This window comes from Mobula birostris, chromosome 25 (assembly GCF_030028105.1).
Source record: "Mobula birostris isolate sMobBir1 chromosome 25, sMobBir1.hap1, whole genome shotgun sequence".
Lineage (NCBI taxonomy): Eukaryota > Metazoa > Chordata > Chondrichthyes > Myliobatiformes > Myliobatidae > Mobula > Mobula birostris.
Window position 1 is genome coordinate 11402879 of NC_092394.1, and position 23818 is coordinate 11426696.

General features: G+C 46.6%; 1 protein-coding gene across 14 annotated transcripts in view; it reads right to left on the reverse strand.

Annotated features, from left to right (window-relative positions):
- The window catches only part of msi2b (musashi RNA-binding protein 2b), a 639735-nt gene that overhangs the window by 42562 nt on the left and 573355 nt on the right, over positions 1–23818 (reverse strand). For 10 of the 14 annotated variants that reach the window (XM_072243481.1, XM_072243476.1, XM_072243480.1 and 7 more), the window contains exon 12: positions 10707–10883. The exons of the other annotated variants lie outside the window; for them this stretch is intronic. In XM_072243481.1, the coding sequence (XP_072099582.1) occupies positions 10707–10883 (177 nt within the window). The remainder of the gene's footprint in view (positions 1–10706; positions 10884–23818) is intronic. 14 annotated transcript variants of the gene reach the window in all.

Below are 23818 nucleotides of genomic sequence, written 5' to 3' on the forward strand. Positions count from 1 at the left end.
ATTACAAAAGCCTGACCGCATGTACCACCAGGCTTAGGGACAGCTTCTACCCTACTGATATAAGACTATTGAATGGTTTCCTAATACAATAAGATGGACTCTTTAGCTCACAATCTACCCTGTTATGACCTTGCACCTTATTGGTTACCTGCACTACACTTTCTCTGTAGCTGTTACACTTTATTCTGCATTGTTAAGTTTCTAACTTTTTCTACCTCTGTGCCCTGTGTAATTATTTGATCCATGTGAACAGTATACAAGCTTTTCACTATATCTTGGTAGATATGGGCAAAAACCAATTCCAAACTTGATGTCTGGTGGTTGATCTGCATAGTTTCAAAACAGGGGGTCCCACCCTGGTGTCCACAGACCTCTCAGTTAATGGTAGGGGTCCATGGCATAAAGAAGGTTAGGAACCCCTGCTCCAAAAGGTCTTTGCTTGAGAGCAGACTCCAAAGCTAGGCTGCTGATTGAAAGGCGATTGGCAATAAACCCAGCAAGACTTTTTATTTTATTAGTAGTAAGAGATTAGGGCTTGCTGCCATGGGGAATGGCTGAGGTGAACTGTCCAAAGTCATTTGGAGGGGAAACTGGATATATAGACAGAGGAGAAGGAAACAGAAGGGACATTGATTTCAGGATAGATGAAGCATAAAGGCCAGACCAGTGAAGCTAAATGCCCCTGGTGTTGTAAATCAAGATAATGCAGGTGCCAGGTATCTGAAATAAAAACAGAAAATATTTGGAGTACTCAGCTGGTCAGGCAGCATCCATGGTAGGAGAAGCAAGAATTAGTGTTTTGGGTCATCAGAGACCTTCTGATAATCTGACACACTAAATCTGATTCCCTTTTCAAAGATTCTGCCCGATCTGGCAAGCATTCCCAGAATATTCTGTTTTCTATTTGCCCTGATCTTGTGATATAAATTATATATTGACTCATTAAATATGTATAAAGTCCACATCGTGAATAATATTGATGGTATCCTAAGTAAGCAGGCTGGGGTAGGTTTTATTTATTTTATTTGTGGGTCACTGGTCTTGAGAACCAATTAAAGTAAAATGGTTAAATCGGTTCATTCCTGTGGCTGGATTGAATTATAAGCTCAGGGTTGTTAGCTAGCCTGCTGCTCAGTAATGTTACCATCATCATTTCTGAAATCACTCGAGGAAAAGTGTCTGCAGGATTTGGACTGCAGTAATTCAATTGGTGTAAGGTCACCATTATCCGACTAAGGGCAATGAAGAATGGGCAACAAACACTGCCCTTGCTGGTGACTCCAACATCTTGAGAAATGGCTAAAGTAAAGGCACATTTCCAGCAGCTTTTATACTTTATTCTGCATTGTTATTATTTTATCTTATTCTAGCTAAGGCACTGTGTAATGATCTGATCTAAGGAGCGTTTGTTGGTTCTAGAAATGTACTCGCTGGAGTTTCTCGCTAGAGGGGGGGTATCTCATTGAAACCGATGGAATATTGAAATGTCTAGAAAGTGTGGACATGGAGAGGAGTGGGAGAGGCTAGGACCAGAGGGCACATCCTCAGACTAGAGATGAAGAGGAATTTCTTTAGCCCGAGCGTGGTGAATCTGTGTCATAGACGGCCGTGGAGGCCAACTCACAGGGAATATTTAAAACGAAGGTCAATAGCTTCTTGAATGTGTCAAAGGTTATGGGGAGAAGACAGGAGGCTGGGGTTGAGAGGGATAATAGTGGGGCACCATAGTAGTGTAACGTATTACAGCTTGGGGTGTCGGAGTTTGTTCAATCCCAGCATCCTCAGTAAGGGGTTTGAATGTCCTCCCTTTGGAATGCGTGGGTTTCTTCCAGGTGCTCTAGTTTGCTCCCACAGTCCAAAGGTGTACTGGTCAGTAGGTTAATTGATCATTGTAAATTGTCCTGTGATTACGCTAGGGTTAAACTAGGGGCTGCTCGAAAGGCCAGCAGGGCCTGTTCCATGCAGTATCTCCAAATAAATTTCAAAAATCCGCCTTGATGAAATGGCACAGCAGGCTCGATGGGCTGGATGATCTAACTCAGCTCCTATGTCTTGTGGTCTTATACAAGCAAGACAAGCTTTTCACTGTACCTTGGTACACGAGACAATAAACCAATACCAACACCAAAAATCAGGACAAATGGGATGGATTACAACATGGGCCCTTCAGCCCACTGTGTTGTACTGACCTTTTAACCGTTTCTCTAAGATCAATCAACCCCTTCCCTCCTGGATAGCCCACCATTTCTCTATCGTCCACGTGTCCAGCTAGGAATTTAAATGGGGTTAAAGAGCTTAAGTAGGTTAAACAGAGTGCAGCTGCTTGCTCAATGAAACAGCCAGCTCGATTTTGCCACGGTGATATCATCAAGCATCATGATGGCTTTTGTTGAGGACATGTTTAGTAGTACCGAACTTCTGAAAGGCCTCTTGTCGATCAAGTGCTTCTACTGCTGCCTTCTTTAGTGACTGAATCCTTTGTCCTTTCTACTCAGTGCAGGGAGCCTCACATATGTTTCCATATGAACCCTTCCCTGATGGACATGGGCATGGGCTGAGCCAAGATCTCTGCTTTATTCACTGCCCAGAAGTTCTTTGTCACTTTGAATGGTGGGTTAATCGTCCCCCGTCACGGTGCACTGACGTCTAAGGCCACCAAATTACTCTCACCTGAGAGAAGAGCTTTCTGCTGCTGCATCAGACCAGGGACACCGTGCTGGCATGACTTAAGTCAACAAGGCCACGGTACTGCCCAGGTATGCGCAACAGTGTAATGCTTGGCAGCGCTGGTGACTGAAAGATCAGGGTTCAATTCCTGCCGTCTGTAAGGAATTCATACTTTCTCCCCGAGATCGCTTGGTTTCCTCCAGATCCTTCAGTTTCCTCCCACATTCCAAAGACCTATTGGTTAGGGTTGGTAAGCTGTGGGCACGCTACGTTGGCACCAGAAGCATGGCGACACTTGCAAGCTGCCCCCAGCGTATCCCTGGTCTGTGTTGGTCATTGTTGTAAACGACGCACTTCACCGTATGTTTCAACATTTCAATGCACAAGTGACAAATAAAGTTAACCTTTAAAGCTAAACGTCTGAAGCCTGGTTATCTAAGCTGAGCCCTTTAGCACCGATACACAGTCGTGACATTAGGTGCTGCCTATGTGGAGTCTGCATGTTCTCCATGCAACCACATGAGTTTCCCACAGGCGGTCCAGCTTCCTCCTGCATCCCAGAGATACGGAGTTAGCTGGCCAGTCAGTAAAGCATCCAGCATAATCACGTAGGTTATTGTTCCTTGTGTGCTGGTGATTGTGGAATCTGGGAGAGGGCCGTGTCGATATGAATGTGGGTAGAATAAAAAATGGGATTAGTGTAACTGGGTGGCTGGTGGTCAGTGCAGAGCTGATGGGCTGAATGGCCTGCCCCTGGTGCATCTCCCTGTGACTCAATGGATCACCGCTACGTGCTGGTTTTGGGTTGGATACTCAAACAACTACAAGCTCTAACACATTGACGCTCTGGTATCAGTATTGGAATTCGTCTATTATTGTCACAACTTGCATTGTCACAGCTTGTCTTGTATACTTTTAATACAGATCAGATAATTACACAGTGTATTGTGGTAGAACAAGTTAAAACAGCAACAGAGAGAGAATAAAGTGTAACAACTACAGAGAAAGTGCTGTGCCGTTGGGCAATAAGGTGCAAAATCACAGTGAGGTAGATTGTGAGGTTAAGAGTTTTGTAACAGTGGGGCTGTTTCCATAAAGTGCTGAGCTGTGTCCACAACTCTCTGCAGTTTCTTGTGGTTACCATGCGTCTGGATAGGATGCCTTCTATCTTGTCCTACTAGGGAATCATTCAATAGTCTTACACCAAAGGGGTAGAGGCTGTCCTTGAGACAAGTGGTTTCAGGCTTTTGTATTTATTTATTTACTTATTTTATTGAGATACAGCGTCAAATAGGCCCCTCCAGCCCCTCAAGCCACGCCTCCCAGCAATCCCCCGACTTAATCCTCGGTCCAATCATGGGACAACTTACAATGACCAATTAACCTGCCAACGGGGCCAACCTTGGACTGTGGGAGGAAACCCGGGCACCCAGAGGAAACCCAGGCGGTCACGGGGACAACGTGCAAACTCCTTACGGGTACCTTCAGGCTGATGGGAGAGGGGAGAAGAGGGAACATCAGGGGTGGCTGGAGTCTTTGAATACATTGGCTGCTTTACTGAGGCAGTGGGCAATACAGACAGAGCCCACGGAGGGGAGGCTGGTCCCACGATGGGCTTTAATTACAGGTCAATCGGCTGTGCTCAGTTCTGTTACAATAATTCGGATCCAGATTGGCTGTGGCTGAGGGAGATTTTGAGTTTTAATCTGAGCCGCATCAGTGAAACGCATGGCTCAGATTTACACACATCAGAACACAGCAAATGGTTTTCAATCCCTCAAGCCTGCCATCTATAAATTCACATTTGGCCAACTTCTCTTAAACCATTTTGTGGTTAAAAAAAAATCAATCAGTGGCTCACACTGAAGAAACAGGGCCTTTCCAGTGCTGATGAAGGGTCTCGGCCTGAAACATCAACTGTTTATTCCCCTTCATAGATGCTGCCATGTATGCGTTGTTCTGAATTTCCAGCAGCTCCAGAATCTCCTGTGTGGCTAATGGTTGGGAATTCCATTTCTATCGCTAGCTGGGTGAAGGAATATTTGCCAACCCCTCTGAAAGACCTTGTCCCAAACATTTGATTAGGACCCACTCAAAGTTTCCCAAGCAAGCAGAGGGATTTAATCTCCCTCCACCTGACTAGTTCCCAGCAGTATCATGAAAGCTTGGATCAAAGCGGTACTTGACTTCCTAGCTTCCAGGGAAGACAGTGCTAGCTAACAGGCAGGAGTGTCACAGTTTGTAAAGCTGCTGCCTCTAGTGCTGTTGGTGAGGAGTTTGCACGTTCTGTCCGTGGCTACGCGGGCTTCCCCCAGGTGCTCGGATTTCCTTCACAAATGCAGGTCGGGAGGTTAACCGCATTCTGTAATTTCCCCCAGTGTGTGGATACCATCTGGGTGAGAGGTTGGGTATGTGAGAAAAAAAAAACAGTTACAGGGAAATTTAGAGGGGGAATGGATCGCTCTATGAGCTGGCATTGATTTGATGGGCTGAAAGGCCCCCATGTCATCAGGAAATGTGGCTGCTTGCGCAATCTTGCTGACTAATTTAACTCTTCGGATTCTGGAAGAATTCATTTAAACACTTCACCACAAACAGTAAAACAAAATTGCATCCTAACAACACCTTACGCAATGCAAGCCGATATGCATCGCAGTTAATTAATTACTTTCCGAGGTATAGTTGCAGTTATTACATAAGGAGACAACATCCATTTTGCACTTGGAAAGATCCCACAAACAACAAAGAGATGTATGTTTTAACAAAGGGATGCCTATTTGCTTGGTGACTTTGGACAAGGAGCTGGGCAAGTGCCTACTCCCTCTGGATTCTCCATCCACCTGACACATCTGACGGACACGGATGCTTAAGGCCTCATCTTAGGCCTCAGCCCTTCAAACCCGCTTAGAGCAACTGTCCAAGTTATGGATGCAAACGTCTGGAGTGTGGACATAGAACTGTGCAGCTCAGTACAGGCACCTCAGCCCACAACCTTGTGCCGAACGATTTGAATACTCTATGATCAATCCAATCCTTCCCTGCCTCTCTTCCTGCAGGCAGGTGGATGTAAGAAATATGGAGGGTTATGGGCGGTGACCATGGAGTAGGTTTATAAAGGTGCCACGTTACCACCTCTCTGTGTGTAAAGAACTTACATCTGGCATCCCCTCGATACCTTCCTCCAATCATCTTAAAATTAAGCCCTCTCGTGTTACCCAAGAACAAGTGAGGCTTGACTCCCGAACCTCGTGCCTCAGCAGCAGAAGTGTGGTCCTCTACACTTTCCAAAATGGCCGAGTGCTTTGCGGCTCCTCTGTGCGAGTCCTGCACAATGCACCTGCTGCAAAGGCAGAGCGATCACTGCAGAGGCTAGAAGCCCGAGATCACAGGTTGGCACTGGGCAGCCTCCCTGGAGGCATAAGGTCGTTGTCTGAGGCCGACGGCCTTTCATGAGATGAGCTGCCACTTCCACTTCTGGCAACGGTCATAACTCTGAAACGTCAACCACTTTACCACGGCAATTACTCTCACTCTAGGCAGCCCCAACAGAGAGATATACAACGTTCTCCTAACAATGCAAAGTGACTAGACAACCGTTCTTGTAATGCAAGGGGCAGATTTAACCCCTTCCCTCCCTCACCTAGTCATAACGCGAAGATTTTGGCTCCCTCATGTTGTGGGATGAATGTAAGATTTAAATTAATCCTAGCTCTCATACTGAATATTCCTTTCTCCTGTACATGGATGGGAGGGGCATGGGGGCTATCGTCCAGCTGCAGTGGACGGGACTAGAGAGAAGGGGGCAGATCGGCATGGACTTGATGGGCTGAAGAGCCTGCTTCTGTGCTGTCGTGCACTCTGACCCTGTGCTGTGTTGGGGGAAGGATGGCATTTCACACGCAAGACTATTTAGTGTCATTTCCAGTACGAAGGAGGGGGCACGGAGGACAAAATAATTGTTACTCCAGTCCGATGCAGCACAAAATAAACACAAGATAAAGAACAGAATATTAAAAAAAAACAATAAATATAAATTTATAGGATGGCTCAGTACATGTCCATAAAGTGACACTAAGCGCAGGAGCGTCTGTACATAAGATGACAAGGTATTAGGGCGTTACAGAGGATCCAAGAGACAACAGGCTTGCTGCATCTGTGCCCTGGTGCCTGTAATTTGGCCACAAAGTAACGTGTGTTTTATACTATATTATATATTTTTAAAATTAATTTCTATTGAATTTAGAGGGGAATAGGGTTTCTCTGCGAGCTGGTATTGACTCAGTCACTGAAAGCAAGCATGCAGGTACAGCAGGCAGTGAAGAAATCTAATGGCATGCTGGCCTTCATAACAAGGGGAATTGAGTATAAGAGCAAAGAGGTCCTTCTGCAGTTGTACAGGGCCCTGGCGAGACCACACCTGGAGTACTGTGTGCAGTTTTGGTCTCCAAATTTGAGGAAGGACATTCTTGCTATTGAGGGAGTGCAGCGTAGGTTCACAAGGTTAATTCCCGGGATGGCGGGACTGTCATATGTTGAAAGATTGGAGCGGCTGGGCTTGTATACTCTGGAATTTAGAAGGCTGAGAGGGGATCTTATTGAAACATATAGGATTATTAAGAGACTGGACACGCTGGAGGCAGGAAGCATGTTCCTGCTGATGGGTCAGTCCAGAACCAGAGGCCACAGTTTAAGAATAAGGGGTAGGCCATTTAGAACGGAGTTGAGGAAAAACTTTTTCACCCAGAGAGTGGTGGATATATGGAATGTTCTGCCCCAGAAGGCTGTGGAGGCCAAGTCTCTGGATGCTTTCAAGAAAGAGATGGATAGAGCTCTTAAAGATAGCAGAATCAAAGGTTACGGGGATAAGGCAGGAACTGGATACTGATTGTGGATGATCAGACATGATCACAGTGAATGGCGGTGCTGGCTCAAAGGGTCAAATGGCCTACTCCTGCACCTATTGTCTATTGACTCATTGGCAGTGGGTGGATGGTAGGGCTGTTAGCGGATTGTTGTACAAGGGTCAAGGATTAACTTTAACCAACACACACAAACTGCTGGTGGAACTCAGCAGGCCAGTCAGCGTCCATGGAAAAGAGTACAGTCACCGTTTCAGGCTGAGACCCCTCAGCAGGACTTGTTCAACTTTATTCGCCTTATACGTTTACACGGATTAGGAATTTGCTGTGGTGTGTTGGCATGACGTGCAACAACAAAAAACAGCATTCAATAATTATAAAGAATTTTATAAAAATAAAGTTAGAAGTACAGACATGGAATAAAATGCATATAAATACATAATATCAGCATGTGTTTACAGTGGAAACAGCATTAGAAAAAGTGTTTACAGTGCAGAGAAAGGGGTAATAGTATTGTGGGGGTGAGGGGTTGATTACATTAACTGCTTGGGGGAAGAAACTTCTAAAATGGCCTCAAGTTTTTTTTAATAGCCTTGAAGTGCTTTCTGGAAGGGAGTGTTTGGAAAAGGCAGTGTGTAGGGTGGGTAGAACATACAACGTAGGAACAGAACTGGGCCATTCAGTTCACCCAGTCCGCTTCGCCATTTCATCATGGCTGGTCCACTTCCCTTTCAATTCCCGTTCTCCTGCCTTCTCCATAACCTTCCACGCTCTGACTAATCAAGAAACTTATCAATCTCCGCCTTAAATGCACCCAGTGAACAGGCCTCCACAGCCGCTTGTGGCAACGAATTCCACAATTCACTAGCCTCTAGCTAAAGGAATTCCTCCTCATCTCTGTTCTAAATGGAAGTAGGCTCCTCCACCAAAGGAAACATCCGCTTCACATCCACTCTAACACCCGATAGGTTTCAATCAGATCTCCTCTCATTCTTTGAAATCCACATGAGTACGGGCCCAGAGCCTTCAACTGCTGCTCATATGATAACCCTTTCATTCCTGGAATCATTCTTGTGAACCTCCTCTGAACCCTCTCCAATATCAGCAAAAAAGGGGCTCAAAACTGTTCACAATAGTCCAAGTGAGGCCTCACCCTGGACCTCATACAGCCTCAGCATTACATTCTTGCTTTAATATTCCAGTCCTCTTCAAAGGAGTGCTAACACTGCTTTCACCTTCCTCACCACCGATTCAACCTGCAAGTTAACCTTTAGGGAATAGTCTTGCACGAGGTCTCCCAAATCCCTTTCCACCTTGGATTTTTGAATTTTCTCCCCATTTAGAAAATAGACTTTTGTGCCTTCTATCAAAGTGCATGGCCATACACTTCCTGACTCCGTATTCCATATGCCACCTCCACAATTACTTTTCCAGCCCACTTCTTTGCCTACAAGTCCTGCAGTGATGGTAGACTGCAAACAATGACCTTCTCAGCTGTTCTGACGGTTGGCTGTAATTTTCATTTACTGCGAGAGGATGCTACACCAAACCAGACAATATTGGCTGATGCTCACAAGAAGTTCAGGCGAAGTAGAAACTATAAAAGCAGGAAATCATAAACACAAGAGATTCTGCATGCTGGAAATTCAGAGCAACACACACAAAATGCTGGAGGAACTCAGCTGGTCAGGCAGCCTCTACGGAGAGGAATGAACAGTCAATGTTTTGGGCCGCACTCCTCCAGAATTTTGTGTGTGTGTGTGTGTGTGTGTTGCTCTATAGAAGCAGGGACAATGTAATCAGCATACTTGTGGACATGTCCTGGAGTTCAGCTCTTTGGAAATGCCTACACCTTCGCTGGTGGCCCAGGCAGAGTTTGACACTGTAGTCACACTCCGATGTGATGGGGATTGGGAACAAGGAAAGGGGGGGGCGGGGGGGAGGTAAGATGGGTCCATGATGAGACAGTCACCAAACCTTCATTGAAAGGGAAAGAAACCACGTTAACCCTGTGTGACAGCACATCCATGCAAGATCCCTATTCTACCAGATCACCAATGGAAGTGTATCACTGCCTGGTATGGGAATTGCAATGTATCAGATCGCAAGTCCCTGCAATGGTTAGTGAGGTCTGCTGAAAACATCACCCCCCACCCCCACACCCCCCATTCAGGACATAAATCAGAAACGCTGCATACGCAGTCCTCCAGTACTATCTAAGACCCCCTCCCATCCTTCCCACAGACACTCTGACCTCCTGCCGGCAGAGCATCAGAACTGTCAGGCTGGACAAAAGCATCTCTCCTCCCCCAATCCCCACCAGGGCTGTTAGACTTCGCAACACCCCGCCGCCACCCAGCACTCACGTACACCCCGTCTGAATGCCCTACCGCACCCTCACCCCCACTCCCCAACACACAGGCATATCCTCACGCTCCTTTTCTGTCACTTGTCATCTTTTATTGCTGTTGATTCACATATGCATATGGCTGCTTGTTTTATCAGAATAGAGCCAGTCACATACGGTCTTACAGAAACATGCACCTCACATTTTATGTCAACCTGTCAAGCTTCAGTCCAGGCCACTCAGGGACTTGTGGTAATATTATTTTGTGACTGTATGTGACTGTGTGTGACACCTTGGCCCAGAGGAACAGTGTTTTGTTTAGCTGTATACATGTGTATGGTTGAATGACAATTACACCTGAACTGGACGGGCTTCAACAATACGATCAGTAGGACACAACGCAGCATTGCTTTGGTTTTGGAAATAAAGGATTTGCATTCTAAAATAACAGAAAAATGATACAAAATCACTTTTTTAGGTTTTACAAAGGCAAAGTATCACTGCAAGGAAGGAGAAGTTGCTTTATTTCCAGCACACGCACCAACAACAGCAATATATTTTTCTGGCAATAATTGCTCACTTTTCCTTCTATGTGAGGAGGGAAGGGATGTCGATGCTGTTGTGGAACAAGTTTGAAAGCCTCTGCTCCACTCTCCCATCCCGTCCCCCAGCCCACACTGCAACAGACTGGACCCAGCCTCCTGGGCCCCCAGTTAGACCAAGAGACTCTCGACACCCCTCCCACCTCCAACTTCTCCCCCCCCGCACCGCCTTCCCCGCGACCTCACCCGCCCCGCCCCCACCGTCAAAGGAAATGAACGTGTAGCACAAACCTGGGTTCTTAAACTGATCCGGGTTGGACAGGTGGTGCAGGGAGGGGCTGCTCGCTGCCGGAATATGCTCACTGCGTAGCATCTGAGTGGCCCGCAGTCCGACCGAGCTGTAGTCCGCAAACGAGTACGAAGCCCGCTGATCGCCGGGCGTGGAATAGAAACCGTAATCGGGGAACCCTGCGGGACACAGGGGGGACCTTTAATCATTGTCCGAGCGGCACAGAGACTCACCACAGAGCTGAACCGCAGCCCACATCACAGTAAGAATACAACGTTGAGGTTTAAGCAGAGTACAGGTACACGGACACACAGCAGACTGAAACTACTCCGTACGGAAGTGTAGGCGACTCCCAGGGCGGTAAGGAGGCTTCCCTGCTATAGGCATTCCCATTCTGTCTCAAGCTCCCAATCCCCCATCCTTTTGAACCCCGGCACCCGGCCACAACTGAAGGCGAATTCGTTTTCCTGCATGGACACACTCTTTCTGTGCATCAGATCGGGCAGAACTGTGGCTGAGTTAATCTAAAAGCCAATGTTTTCTCCTATCAGCGAGCCTGCTGGTGTGAGCTTCTGGTGGGCATGCTAGGACTTCAGACGCAGGGCTTGAGGCCTCCCTTCCACGTGTGTTAATGGCAGTAGGCTGCTCACACACTGAGGGCCACTCTATGAGGATCACTCTCCTCTCTTGCCCCTTTGACCCGGGCATGTCATGAAGCCACACCAAATATCGGTGCGGGTTTGCCTGGTTAATCCACTGTGGGTTTAGGGGTCATACATCTGTGGCTACGGTGGGGCCTGGTGCAATGCCTCAGGAAGACAAAGCCTGCAGCGAGGGAGTGCAGGCCTTTTATTGCAATTGTTTTGTTTTAATTGTCACATGTACTAAGATACAGTGAACAGCTTGTCCTGCAGGCTGTTCACACAGATCAGATCATTACACAGTGCACTGGGGTGGAACAAGGGAAAACAATAACAATGCAGAATGAAGTGTTAAAGCAACCAAAAGAGTACCGCGCAGGGAAACGACGAAGTGCAAGATCATCCCCAGCCAGGATTCCCAAACGTTTTTATGCCATGGACCACTACCAGGAAATGAGGGATCTGGGAACTCCTGATCTCCAGCCCGCCAGCTTGTACTCTTTCTCTGTCCCCTCCCCCCACCTTCTTCCTCCTTCCTTTCCGGTCCCGATGAAGGGCCCCGGCCCAAAACGCCGACTGTTTATCCCCCTCCACAGATGCTGCCTGACTTGTTGAAAAGCTTGAGGATCAGTAGGTTAACTGGTGACTGCACATTGCCCCTGGCATGCAGCTGAGAGGGGAACTGATGGAAATGTGATGGGTTAGTGTAAAAATGGGATTCCCAGTGACACTTTGGGACACTGACACTGTTGCCACCATCTATGGGTGGAAGATTATTTGTTTATCTCATTTTATTTATTGACTGATTCGTAGATAGAGTGTGGAACAGGTCTTTCTGGCCAATGAACTGCACTGCCCAGCAACTCACCTACTGACCATCGAATCTACTAATCAGAACATCTTTGGACTATGGGAGGAATCCAGGGCACCTGCAGCAAAGCCACGTGCTCACGGTAAGGATGTAGGAAAATCTCTTACTGAGGACGCCAGAACAGAACTCTGGGCTCAGACGCCCTGCTCTGTAATAGATAGGGCGGACTTTTCCTCTCCCTGTTGTTCATCCTGCAGCAGGGGTAACTGGTATCTGCTTTCAGTACCGTGAAGTCACAGGTTGTGACTACTGGGTGTGGAAGTGAGCGTGGGTGGGCGTTGATCTGGGTTTGGGACAGGAGTCAGGTGACAGGCAGCAGCAACAAAATGGACCCCGTCAGCACAGAAAAGGTGGGAGGTGGGGAGACGTGGCGAATGGATGCCAGAACAATAGAGGTAACTAATGAATGGCTTGATAAAGATTAAGCAAGTTCTCTCCAGCTCATGGACGCGCCTCTCAAAAGACTCATTTCCAAAACTCTGTTAACATTCCTCAGCACCTCCCAAAGCCACAGTCTGTCCCACCAAGAAGAACAAGAGGAGCAGGCTCCCCATAAAAGCCACGCATCATCCTGAGTTGGAACTACAGCGCTGGTCCCTCACCGTCACTGTGCCTAAACACTTGAACTGCCTCCCCACGCACCGCACGTAGCGGAAGCACCTTCACCGGTACTGCCACAATTCCAGAAGATGGATCAGCGCCACCTCTTGTTTTTTTTTGTTTCTCTTTCCGTGACCTGCTGAGTGCTCTGGGGTGGCATGGCAGTGTAATGGTTAGTGCCACATCTTCCAGGGGAAATCTGTTAGCACCAACGATCGGAAGATCAGGGATCAATTCCTGGCACCGTCTGCAAGGAGTTTGTACGTTCTCCCTGTGACTGCATGGGTTTCCTTCGGGTTCTCTGGTTTCCTCCCACATTCTCAAGATGTAAGGGTTAGGTTTAGTAAGTTGTGGGCATGCTACACTGGTACCGGAAGCGTGGTGACACTTGTGGGCTGCCCCCAGCACATTCTCGGACTGTGTTGGTCGTTAACGCAAAACAACACACGTTTCACTTTGTTTCGATGTTTCAGAAGCAGAATCAGGTTAATATCACTGGCACATGCTGTGAAATTTGTTTCAGCGTATATATGTCAAAAAAAAGCTAATCAATCAATCTCTGAGTAAAATTCTGCTTTTATTTCAGGTATCTGGTGTCTGCAGTGCTTTGATCTACAATATTGGGAGCATTTAACACCTAATGCTTGACCTATCTTGTTTTGGTCTCCAAGGGAACTTCTCTTTTCTTTTCCTCTATCCATAGTTCTGTGCAAAAGTCTTCGGCACATATATATATAGTGAGGGTGTCTAAGACTTTTGCACAGTACTGTAGCAATTTTATGTAATAATAATTAATAGGCATCCGTTAGTGTCATGAGACCATGGATTTGCGCCTTGGAAGGTTTCCAGGACGCAGGCCTGGGCAAGGTTGTATGGAAGACCAGCAGTTGCCCATGCTGCAAGTCTCCCCTCTCCATGCCACCGATGTTGTCCAAGGGAAGGGCATTAGGACCCATACAGCTTGGCACTGGTGTTGTTATAGAGCAATGAGTGGTTAAGTGCCTTGCTCAGGGACAAGTAATTTTATGTATTGCAACAAAAAAAACAAATTTCATGACATATGTGAGTGATGATAAACCTGATTCTGATATGGGTGTCTATTGTGGACTGAGAGTGGGAAGGAGGCAGGGAGAGGGGAATCATGGTTGGGAAGAGGGGAAGGGAGAGAGAAGCACCCAGAGAGACATTCTATAATGATCAATAAACCAATATTTGGAGTCAAGTGACCTTGCCTGGTGTCTCAGGGCCGGGTGTGTCTGCTACCCTCTGCCCTGGCACTCCCTCTCTGCCACCTGTCCCACAACACTCCCTCGGCACTCCACTCTCGCCATTCCCAACATCCTTTACTCGCGCCAGATTTACAAACTCGCTCTCCGTTCCACATTGACAAATACTGTACATCACTGGGCAAAAGTCTTAGGCACCCTAGCTAATTATGCAGTATATGGCCAAAGACTTTCGCACAGTACTGCACATATCCAGCTTCTTTACACAGTTCACCTTAGCCAATCCCTGTGGCAGCAAGCCCCACACTCTCACCACTAATTAAACAAGAAGTCTTACTGCATTTATGAATGCTGAGTGATACATGCACAGTACATGTAGAAAACAGGGCAAAACCAGAGGCAACTGCACACCCAAAGGCTTCAAAGGTGAGGAAGATCTTCCTCTGTCCCCGATGGTACATTGACTGATCGATTCAATTGGCTCCTCAACAGTTAATGACAAGGAAAATCAGCACCTATTGTCCTCGGAGACAAGTGTACTCGACGCAACACCGCACACCTTGTTTCAGTCAACTAGCGGCCTACCATCTCATGTCCAGACCACTCAAGGGGTCAGATCCAAGTCCTTCGAAGTCCAGGCCTGCCCTGGGGTCGGAGGACTGTGTACGTGGGTGGGATGGTGGACTGGAGGGAGGAACAGGGCCTGTTCTGATGTAGTTGCTATGTAATTTGGTGTGTTCTGTGTTGTTCTGCCAGGTGTGGTGGGCATGCTATGTTGGCGGCGACATGTGAGGTAACACTTGCACATAAACAACAGGAATTCTGCAGATGCTGGAAATTCAAGCAACACACATCAAAGTTGCCGGTGAACGCAGCAGGCCAAGCAGCATCTGTAGGAAGAGGTGCAGTCGACGTTTCAGGCCGAGACCCTTCGTCAGGACTAACAAGGGAGTGCACGACACTGTTTACATCTGCAGTGGTCAGTGGACTTATTAAAGAAAACTAAATAACTTTAATTAAGCTTTAATAAAACTAAAGGACTGTTAGGCTGGGAAGCAGCTTATTCCCCAATGCTATGAGACAACTGAACTCCCTGCCACCACCCAGGCCTCATTACGTATGAAGTGCCAGTGGTGTTATACTGTTTACTTTTTAACTTGTGCCTTAAATGCACTTTATTATGTGTTAATTTATCTGTGGTAATATTACTTCATTTCTTGTGTATGAGTCGTATGCACTGTGTGTGCACCTTGGACCAGTGGAACATTGCATCATTTGGCAGTACACATGTGACAATAAACTTGAAGTTGAACTTCTCTAAAACCCTGGAATAAACAACTGCTGAAGTATTGATTCAGTAACGAACAGTGAGTGGGACGTGCTAGGAGAGTGGCTGGTGTCTGAGAACCTGGCGTTCAGTCCAATGTAAGGAGGATGTGGAAAACATTAATCAAACACCAGGAGTATTGAAACTGTGGAACCATGTGGTGGGAAGAGAGAAGAAGGCCAGCCAGAATGTTTTTGTCAACCCAGACCACATCGGATATCAGCAGGGAATTATATCCCATCTCTTTAGAAACAGGAAGGCTGACCATTCCAAATTCTAAACGTAAGAGATTCTGCAGATCCAGAGTAGCACACAAAAAAAATGCTGGAGGAACATAGCAGGTGAGGCAGCGTCTATGCAGAAGAATAATGAGTCATCGTTTCAGGCCGAGACCCTTCATCAGAACTCATTCCAAATTCTGACTTGCAAGGATCAAGGATAAAGGATGAAATTTCTTTGCAATATACATTTACATGCATCAAAAAATCTGCCCTTATAGGGGCATGGAGTCACAGAGATATGCACTACAAAAATGGGTTCTTCAGTCCATTACGTCCATGCCAACCTTTTTGTCCAGCTGTGCTGATCCCATTGGCCTGCATTGTCCATATCCTATTACATTTAGCCAGGGGGTGATGACCCTGTGGGTTTCATCGCCAAAGATGGCTATGGAGGCCAGATCTTTGGGTATATTTAAAGCAAAGGTTGATAGGTTCTTAATCAGTAAAGTTGTCACTGGTTATGAGGGGAAGGCAGGAGAATGAGGTTGAGAGGGATAATAAATCAGCCATGATAGAATGGTGGAGCAGACTCGATGGCCCAGTTCTGCTCCTATGTCTTATACCAGGCCTATTTAAGTCTGTCAAAATACCTCTTAAATGTAGTGATGATACCACTGCATTCCAGATATCAGCCACTTTCAACGTAAATGAGTTATTAACTTCAAACTTTCTGCATAATCACTCAAGTTGACTTGCATGTAACAAGAGCTGTATTACTCATCTCCTTCTACCTTAGGCCACAAACTTATCAATCACCCCTGCTGTGGACACTTTCTGGAGGTCCAAGATCCGTATGCTCCACGACCGCTGGACTAAGCGTGTAAATGTAGGAGGGAACTATGTTGAAAAATAAATGTGCTAGGTTTTCTAAAATTGGCTCCTTCTACCTTAGGCCATGAACTTATCAATCACCCCTCGTATTTTTACATGGGGAAAATATTTTGGCTCTCTACCCTACCCATGCCTCTCATGGTCCTCTGTATGCAGAGATCGGTTGTTGGTCATCAGCATTAAACAGAGGCTTGGAGTAAGGACCACCTACTCCACTTCTGGGATTCAACTCTAGCACGGGTGGTGAGAAAACACTTAGTATTTGTTTTTTATTTTATCCCATGACGCAAGCCAGAGAAACAAGATACTGCGATGCAGGTAAGGTGAAAGTATTCAGGATGTCGACAGCTCAGTCAGACATATCATCGTCATAAAGTGACACAGGCCCTTTGGGCTAACTTCACAAAGACCTTCACCTTGTTGGGCTGAAGAGCCTGTGTCTCTATGTCTATGTCGCCCAGCGAATTGCCCCATCTGCGCATATTACACAAGCTGCTATGGGAACCAGGGGAGCAGATTGTTGGAGCTATGAGAGAAGTTATCAGACATCCCCTGGCTTAGAGAAGGGGTCCCCTGCACTGCCCCATTAACCCTAACCCTCACCCTAACCTGGAAGGCACCTGCCCATTAACCTAAGGTACAAACTGGAACTGACACAAGCTCGTGCATTTACTTGTTTACATCTCCAATGCTCCAGAAATAAAATAACTCAGCAAAAGATTGCTTTTGCATTCACAGATAAAGAATTAAACTGGAAAACATGGTGCCTTCATTCAAGCCAGCAGGGGTAAATCTGACAATTGCAGGCAACTGAGTCTAAAATCATTGGTAGGGAAAACGGAAGAAATTCTGAGGGTTCTGAGGATTAATCTGGGCTTGGATTGAACAGGAATAGTCCGACTGGCTTTATTAGGGGAGATAATTCCTAATTTGATTGAATCTTGAGGAGGTGGTTAAGTGTGCCCAAGTGGCTGGTGCATTTGATGAACTTCAGGAAGACCTTCGACCACAACGCCAAAAGCCCAAGGGATCCAAAGCAAGCTGACAGACTGGATTGAAAGTGGCTTGGTGACAGGAAGCAGAGGATAATGGCTTTGTGATTGGGGGTTTGTGACCCCTGGTATTCTCAACATGATCAATGCTGGGACCCTGATCGCTTGTGAACCACATTAATGAATAGATGTGAAAGCAGCAGGTTATGATTGGAATGGTCACAGATGACACAACGATTGGTGGTGCTGTTCATAGCGAGGATAATCTGCCGTTACGAAATAACATTGATCAGACAGTGAGAAGGGCAAGTAAATGGCGGATGGAATTCAAGTCTGAATGATGTGGGGAGATGCATTCTGAGGGGACAAACAAGGCTGCGATGTACGGTACATTGTGAATGGCAGGGCTCTAGAAAGTGCCGAGGATGTGTTGTTCATAGCAACGGATCTTCGAAGGCAGCCGACAGGTAGGCAAGGGTGGTAGTAAGGCATATAGGATGCTTGCCTTCGTCAGGCACAGTATAGAATCCAGGGGCGGCACTGTTGTGTAGTGGTCAGTGTAATGCTACTACAGCACCAGCGACCAGCAGTCAGGGTTCAAATCCCGCCACTGTCTAAAAGGTTTGTACATTCTCCTCCTGACTGCCTGGGTTTCCTCCCACATTCCAAAGACAATACAGGTTAGGGCTACAAACAAGAGAAAATCTACAGGTGCTGGAAATCCGAGCAACACATACAAAATGCTGGAGGAACTCAGCAGGCCAAGCAGCATCTGTGGAAAGGAGTACAGGTGATGTTTCGAGCCGAAACCTGTCATCAGTCCTGCTGAAGGGTCTCAGCCTGAAACATCGATTGTACTCTTTTCCACAGGTTAGGGTTAGTTGTCTCTGTGTGTGTCTGTAGAAAATAAAGGGGCTTGTTTGCTGCCATTGCTGTTTGTGTTTTCTGCTAAACATAGCGGGCAGGCTATGTTAGTATCTTTCAGTCAGCTTCCCACTAGGGACATCCATCCTTAAGGGAAAGAAACTCCTCTCACAGCTAAAACACTCCATCCCAGGTAATGTCCTGGTGAATCTCCTCTACAAACTGGCCAGTGCAATCCCAGCATTCCCATAGTGTAGGAACCGGACCCATCCACAGTGGCTTGACTGGCAGAGCTGACGTTTATACCATTTGTTCTTTATGTGTCGTGTCATATTGATGTCTTTCCATGATTATGATTGCTCTGGCAAATTTTTCTACAGAAGTGGTCTGCCGTTGCCTTCTTCTGGACACTGTCTTTACAAGATGGGTGACCCCAGCCATGGTCAATACTCTTCAGAGGTTGTCTGCCTGGTGTCAACGATCGCATAGCCAGGACTTGTGATATGTACCAGCTGCTCATACGACCATCCACCAGCTGCTCCCATGGCCTCACGTGACCCTGATCGGGGGGCTAAGCAGGTGCTACACCTTGCCCAAGGGTGACCTGCAGGCTTGTGGAGGGAAGGAGCACCTTACACCTCCTTTGGTAGAGACGTATCTCCACCCCGCCACCGTACCCCGATGCGTACGTGTGATATATAAATGAGACTGAGCCTGAATCTGTTATGTCAGTCTTCCATCACCTACTGCTTTTAAGCTGTCTCAATGAGTTAGCCTAAAAGCCATCACTTACTTTCTGTCAACTGCACACCCTGAGCTCAATCCTCTGTCTATGAGCTTAGAAGAATAAAGGGCTATGGGCAACCCTAGTAATTTCTAAGGTAGGAACATGTTCGACACAACCTCATGGGCCGAAGGGCCTGTATTGTGCTGTAGGTTTTCTATGTTTCTATCCCTTATCTATTCACTCTTTAGATATGGCCAAATCACTGATGTATACCACAAAGCATTAGGGACCTAGTACCTGAAGTCTCTCAACTGGGAGATCTCCTTTGTAGACTCTTCAAAGGCTTGATATCCACATGGCAGTGTGGCGATAGGACTGCACAAGATCTTAATGTGCCAACAGTGTGCAAGTGGGACAAGTGCTACACCTGTCCCTTCACCTCCCTCCTCACCATCATTCAGGGTGCTGAACATTCATTTCAGCTGAAGCACCACTTCACCTGCAAGTCTGTCAGGATCATCTATGGCATCTGGTGCTCCTGGTGCAGCCTCCTCTGCATCAGTGAGACCCTACGTAGACTGGGGGAACTGCTTCATCCAGCACCTCTCGCTCCGTCTGCCACCACAGGCAAGAATTCCCAGTGGCCACCCATTTCTTCCCAATTCCCATTCTGACACGTCTGTCCGCAGCCTTCTCTACTGCATCATGAGGCCGCTCTCAGATTGGAAGAACAACACCTCATATTCCGTCTGGATAGCCTCCAATCTTTTGGTATGAACATCGATTTCTTTAACTTTTGGCAATTTCTTCCCCCTCCCTTTCTGTCTTTTTCCATTCCCCATTCAGGTTCCCCTCTCTCCCCTTTTTTTCACCTACTTATCACTTCCTTCTGGTGACTGTCCTCCCTCCCTTTCTCCTATGGTCCACTCTCCTCTCCTATCAGATTCCATCTTCCTCAGCCCTCTACCTATATCCCCCACCCACCTACCTACCCCCTCACACGGTCTCACCTATCACCTCCTTACTCTTCTGCCACCTTTTTAATCCTGGTGTTTTCCTCCCTTCCTTTCCTGTCCTGATGAAGGGTCTCGGCCTGAAATGTCAACTATTTATTTCCCTCCACAGATGCTGCCAGACCTGCTGAGTTCCTTCAGCATTTTGTGTGTCGGTTCTAATGTGCTCCCCTTGCAAGGTTTCTCTTTCTAATGGTGGCCATTTCTCTCCCACTGTACTTACTTTTTTTTTTAAACAAAGTATACTTTTCTTAGCTCCAATAATCTTTCCGTCAATTTCCCTTTGTTACTGCTAATCAAGCCCAGATGATTGCTAGATAATAGCATCATGGGCTGAGCCATGATATTTATTATTCACTGAATTAGTTTAGCTTGATGCAGAGGAGTCTCATTTTGACAAGAGCTTCATCAGGCTCCACAGGGTCACCACACAATTGCAAGGACCCAGTCCATCTTGAGCAGCTTCAAATAACACAGATGGTCTTGAAAGGCTTCGAAGGTTTTTTTCTTTCTCTGATGTGAGAGTTTAAGGCTTCATGCCCTTGGGTGTTTAAACAGACCCCAGTGAAGTGGCTAATTAATTGAGCAGGGGAACCATCTGAAGGCACTTAGCACTGAAATTAAAAGTAAAGAAAATCAGCCAACAAATGTGGGGCTGGGTCTCATCCCCTTGCTCCTCAGATTTAGATCACAAACAAGAGAAAATCTCCACATGCTGGAAATCTGAGCAACACACACAAAATGCTGGAGGAACTCAGCAGGCCAGGCAGCATCTAGGAAAAGAGTACAGATGACGTTTCGGGCCAAAACCCAGATGTATGTATCACAGGTACGTAGAAACACACAGTGAAATGTGTCATTGGTGTTAACAACCAACACAACCAAGGATATGCTGGGGGCAGCCTGCAAGTGTTGTCACAAATCCCAGTGCCAACATAGCAGAGTTCAAAGTTAAAATAAGTGTGTTATCAAAGTGCGTATATGTCACCATATACTACCTTGAGATTCATTTTCTTGCAGGCATTCATGATAGACCACAGAAATACAACAGAATCAATGAAAAAAACATTACTGACAAAGAATTAACATGCAAAAGACAAGCTGTGAAATACAAAAAACTAATTAAAATAATATATAAATAAGATTGAGAACAAAAGGCATAGTCCTTGAAAGTGAGTCCATAGGTTGTGGAATAATTTCAGAATTGAGTGAAGTCATCCACGCTGGCTCAGGAACCGGTGGTGGAAGGGTAATAACAGTCCCAGGACCTGGTGGAGTGGGACTTCCTCCTGACGATGGCAGCGAGGAGAGAGCCTGGCCTGGATGGTGGGGGTCCTTGATGATGGATGCTGCTTTCCCGTGGCAGTGCTCCTTGTAGATGTTCTCAATAGTGAGAAGGGCTTTTCCAGTGATGGACTGGGCTGTATCCACTGCTTTTCGTAGGCTTCACTGTTCTTGCGCATTGGTGTTTCCATGCCAGGCCACGACGCCACCAGTCAAGATACTCTCCACTAGAAGTCTGTCAAGGTTTTAGATGACATGCTGAATCTGCACAAACTTCAAAGAAGGTACAGGTGCTGCCGTGCTTTCTTCGTCATGGCACTTACGTGAAATGATCCTCTGAAATGATAACGATATGCGTTAAAGCCGACCGGTGGTGTAATGGCTTCCACACCTGATTTCAAGGCGAGTGGTCCTGGGTTCGAATCTGCCCGGCTCCTTGCACGATTTCCACCTGTGCTGGGTTGAGCATTGAGCTAGCAACTCGGCCTCGTAAAAAGCAGACAAACGCTAAAGGAACTGCAAGGTTGCCACCTGATGCGCCACGGGGCACTGAGAGGAACACAAAAAAACATACACACAGCTAGAGTGCCTAAGACTTTTGCACAGTACTGTATTTGTCAATGCAGAGTGGAGAACAAGTTTGCAAATCTGGTGAGAGCAAAGGACATCAGGAATGGCGAGGGTGGAGCGCCACGGGAGGGGAGTGAGACAGGTGGCAGAGAAGGAGTGCCAGGGGTGGGGGGTGGTGCAGGTGCAGACACACCCAGCCCTGAGACAACAGACAAGGTCATTTGATTCCAAACAATTGGTTTATTGATCATTACAGAATGTCTTTCTGGTGCTTCCTACTCTCTCCCCTCTCCCTGCCCCCTTCCCACTCAGTCCACAACAGAAACCACATCAGGTTTACGACTCATGAAATCTGTTTTTTTTTGCGGCAGCAGTACAGTGCAATACATAAAATTACTACAGTACTGTACAAAGCTCTTGGTCACTCTAGCTAAGACTTTTGCACAGCACTGTATATGGCCATAACGCTCACCAGAACAATAGAGTACAATAAAACAGAATATAGCAGGCAACAAAGCAACATCAGTGAAACAAGCCCCATTCCTCTCTCCCTCCCACCTACGCAAGAACATCCACTCGATCTATGCTTCTTATCTTACGACACCTCAGTCAAGTCACCTCTCATCCTCCTTCACTCCAAAGAGAAACACCCTACCTCACTCTTCTTTTCCTCATACAACAAGCTCCCACATGTCTCAAATGGTGTCTGGGTGTGGAGGAGATTTACCAGGATACTTCCTGGATTAGACACGCTTTCTAATCCTGGTAAGTCTTATCTGCACCTTCTCTAAAGCTTCCCAATTCTAGTTATTACCATCAGACTCCTGTACCAGTGTGGATAACTTCACTTAGCTCAACACTGAATTGATTCCACAACCTACACACTAACTTAGAAGGAATCTACAATTCATGTTCTTAGTATTTTTTTAATTTGTACAATTAGTTTTCTTTTGAACATTGGTTGCTTGTCAGTCTTATATATAGTTTTTCATAATTCTATCGTAACTCTTTATTTTCATGTAAATATCTACAAGAAAATGAATCTCAAGGTGTCATATATGAATTTTGATAATAAACTTACCAGCACTGCACACAATATGCCAAGTGTAGTCTAACTAGAGTTTTATAAGGCTGACAAGGTCAGGCAGAAATGGCTTACTTCAAACACTCCAGCCCTCGTGGTGCGTGAGGAGGGCTTGCTAAGTTAGTTGGACTTTGCAGCAGGACCCCACACTGCACCCATTCAGAGCAAAGCACCCACCTACTGAAACAAATCCTCTCGTGGGGGGTGGGAAGAGTCCACAGTCATGGGGCACTGCCCTGGCTAAAGCAAGAATTGTAGCCCCTCCCCAGAAAGCCGACAGCTATTTATGTCTCAGTTATAAGTAAGTCAAATATCTGAAGAGAAGGCTTGTGCCTAGGACCAGAAGGCTCTGCTTTAGAATAGAGGGACACCCATTTGGAACAGAGATGAGGAGGAATTTCTGTAGCCAGAGGGTGGTGAATCTGTGGAATTCATTGCCTCAGATAGCTGTGGAGGCTAAGTCACTGGGTATATTTAAAGTGGAGGTTGATAGGTGAAAAAGATACAGGGCTGGAAAACCTATCAACTTCCCGCTGTCCACTCCTGGTTTCTCCTATCACCTACCAGCTTGTGTTTCTTCCTCTCCTCCCCCCACCTTCTAACTGACGTATCTTTTTTTCTCCAGTCCTGAGGAAGGGTCTCTGCCTGAAACTTCGACCGTACTCCTTCCCATTAGATGCTGCCTAGCCTGCTGAGATCCTCCAGCATTTCCTGTGCTGCTCTGGATTGCCAGCATCTGCAGGTTTTCTCTTGTTTGTGGTCGATAGGTTCTTGATTAGTCATGGTGTCACAGGTTACAGGGA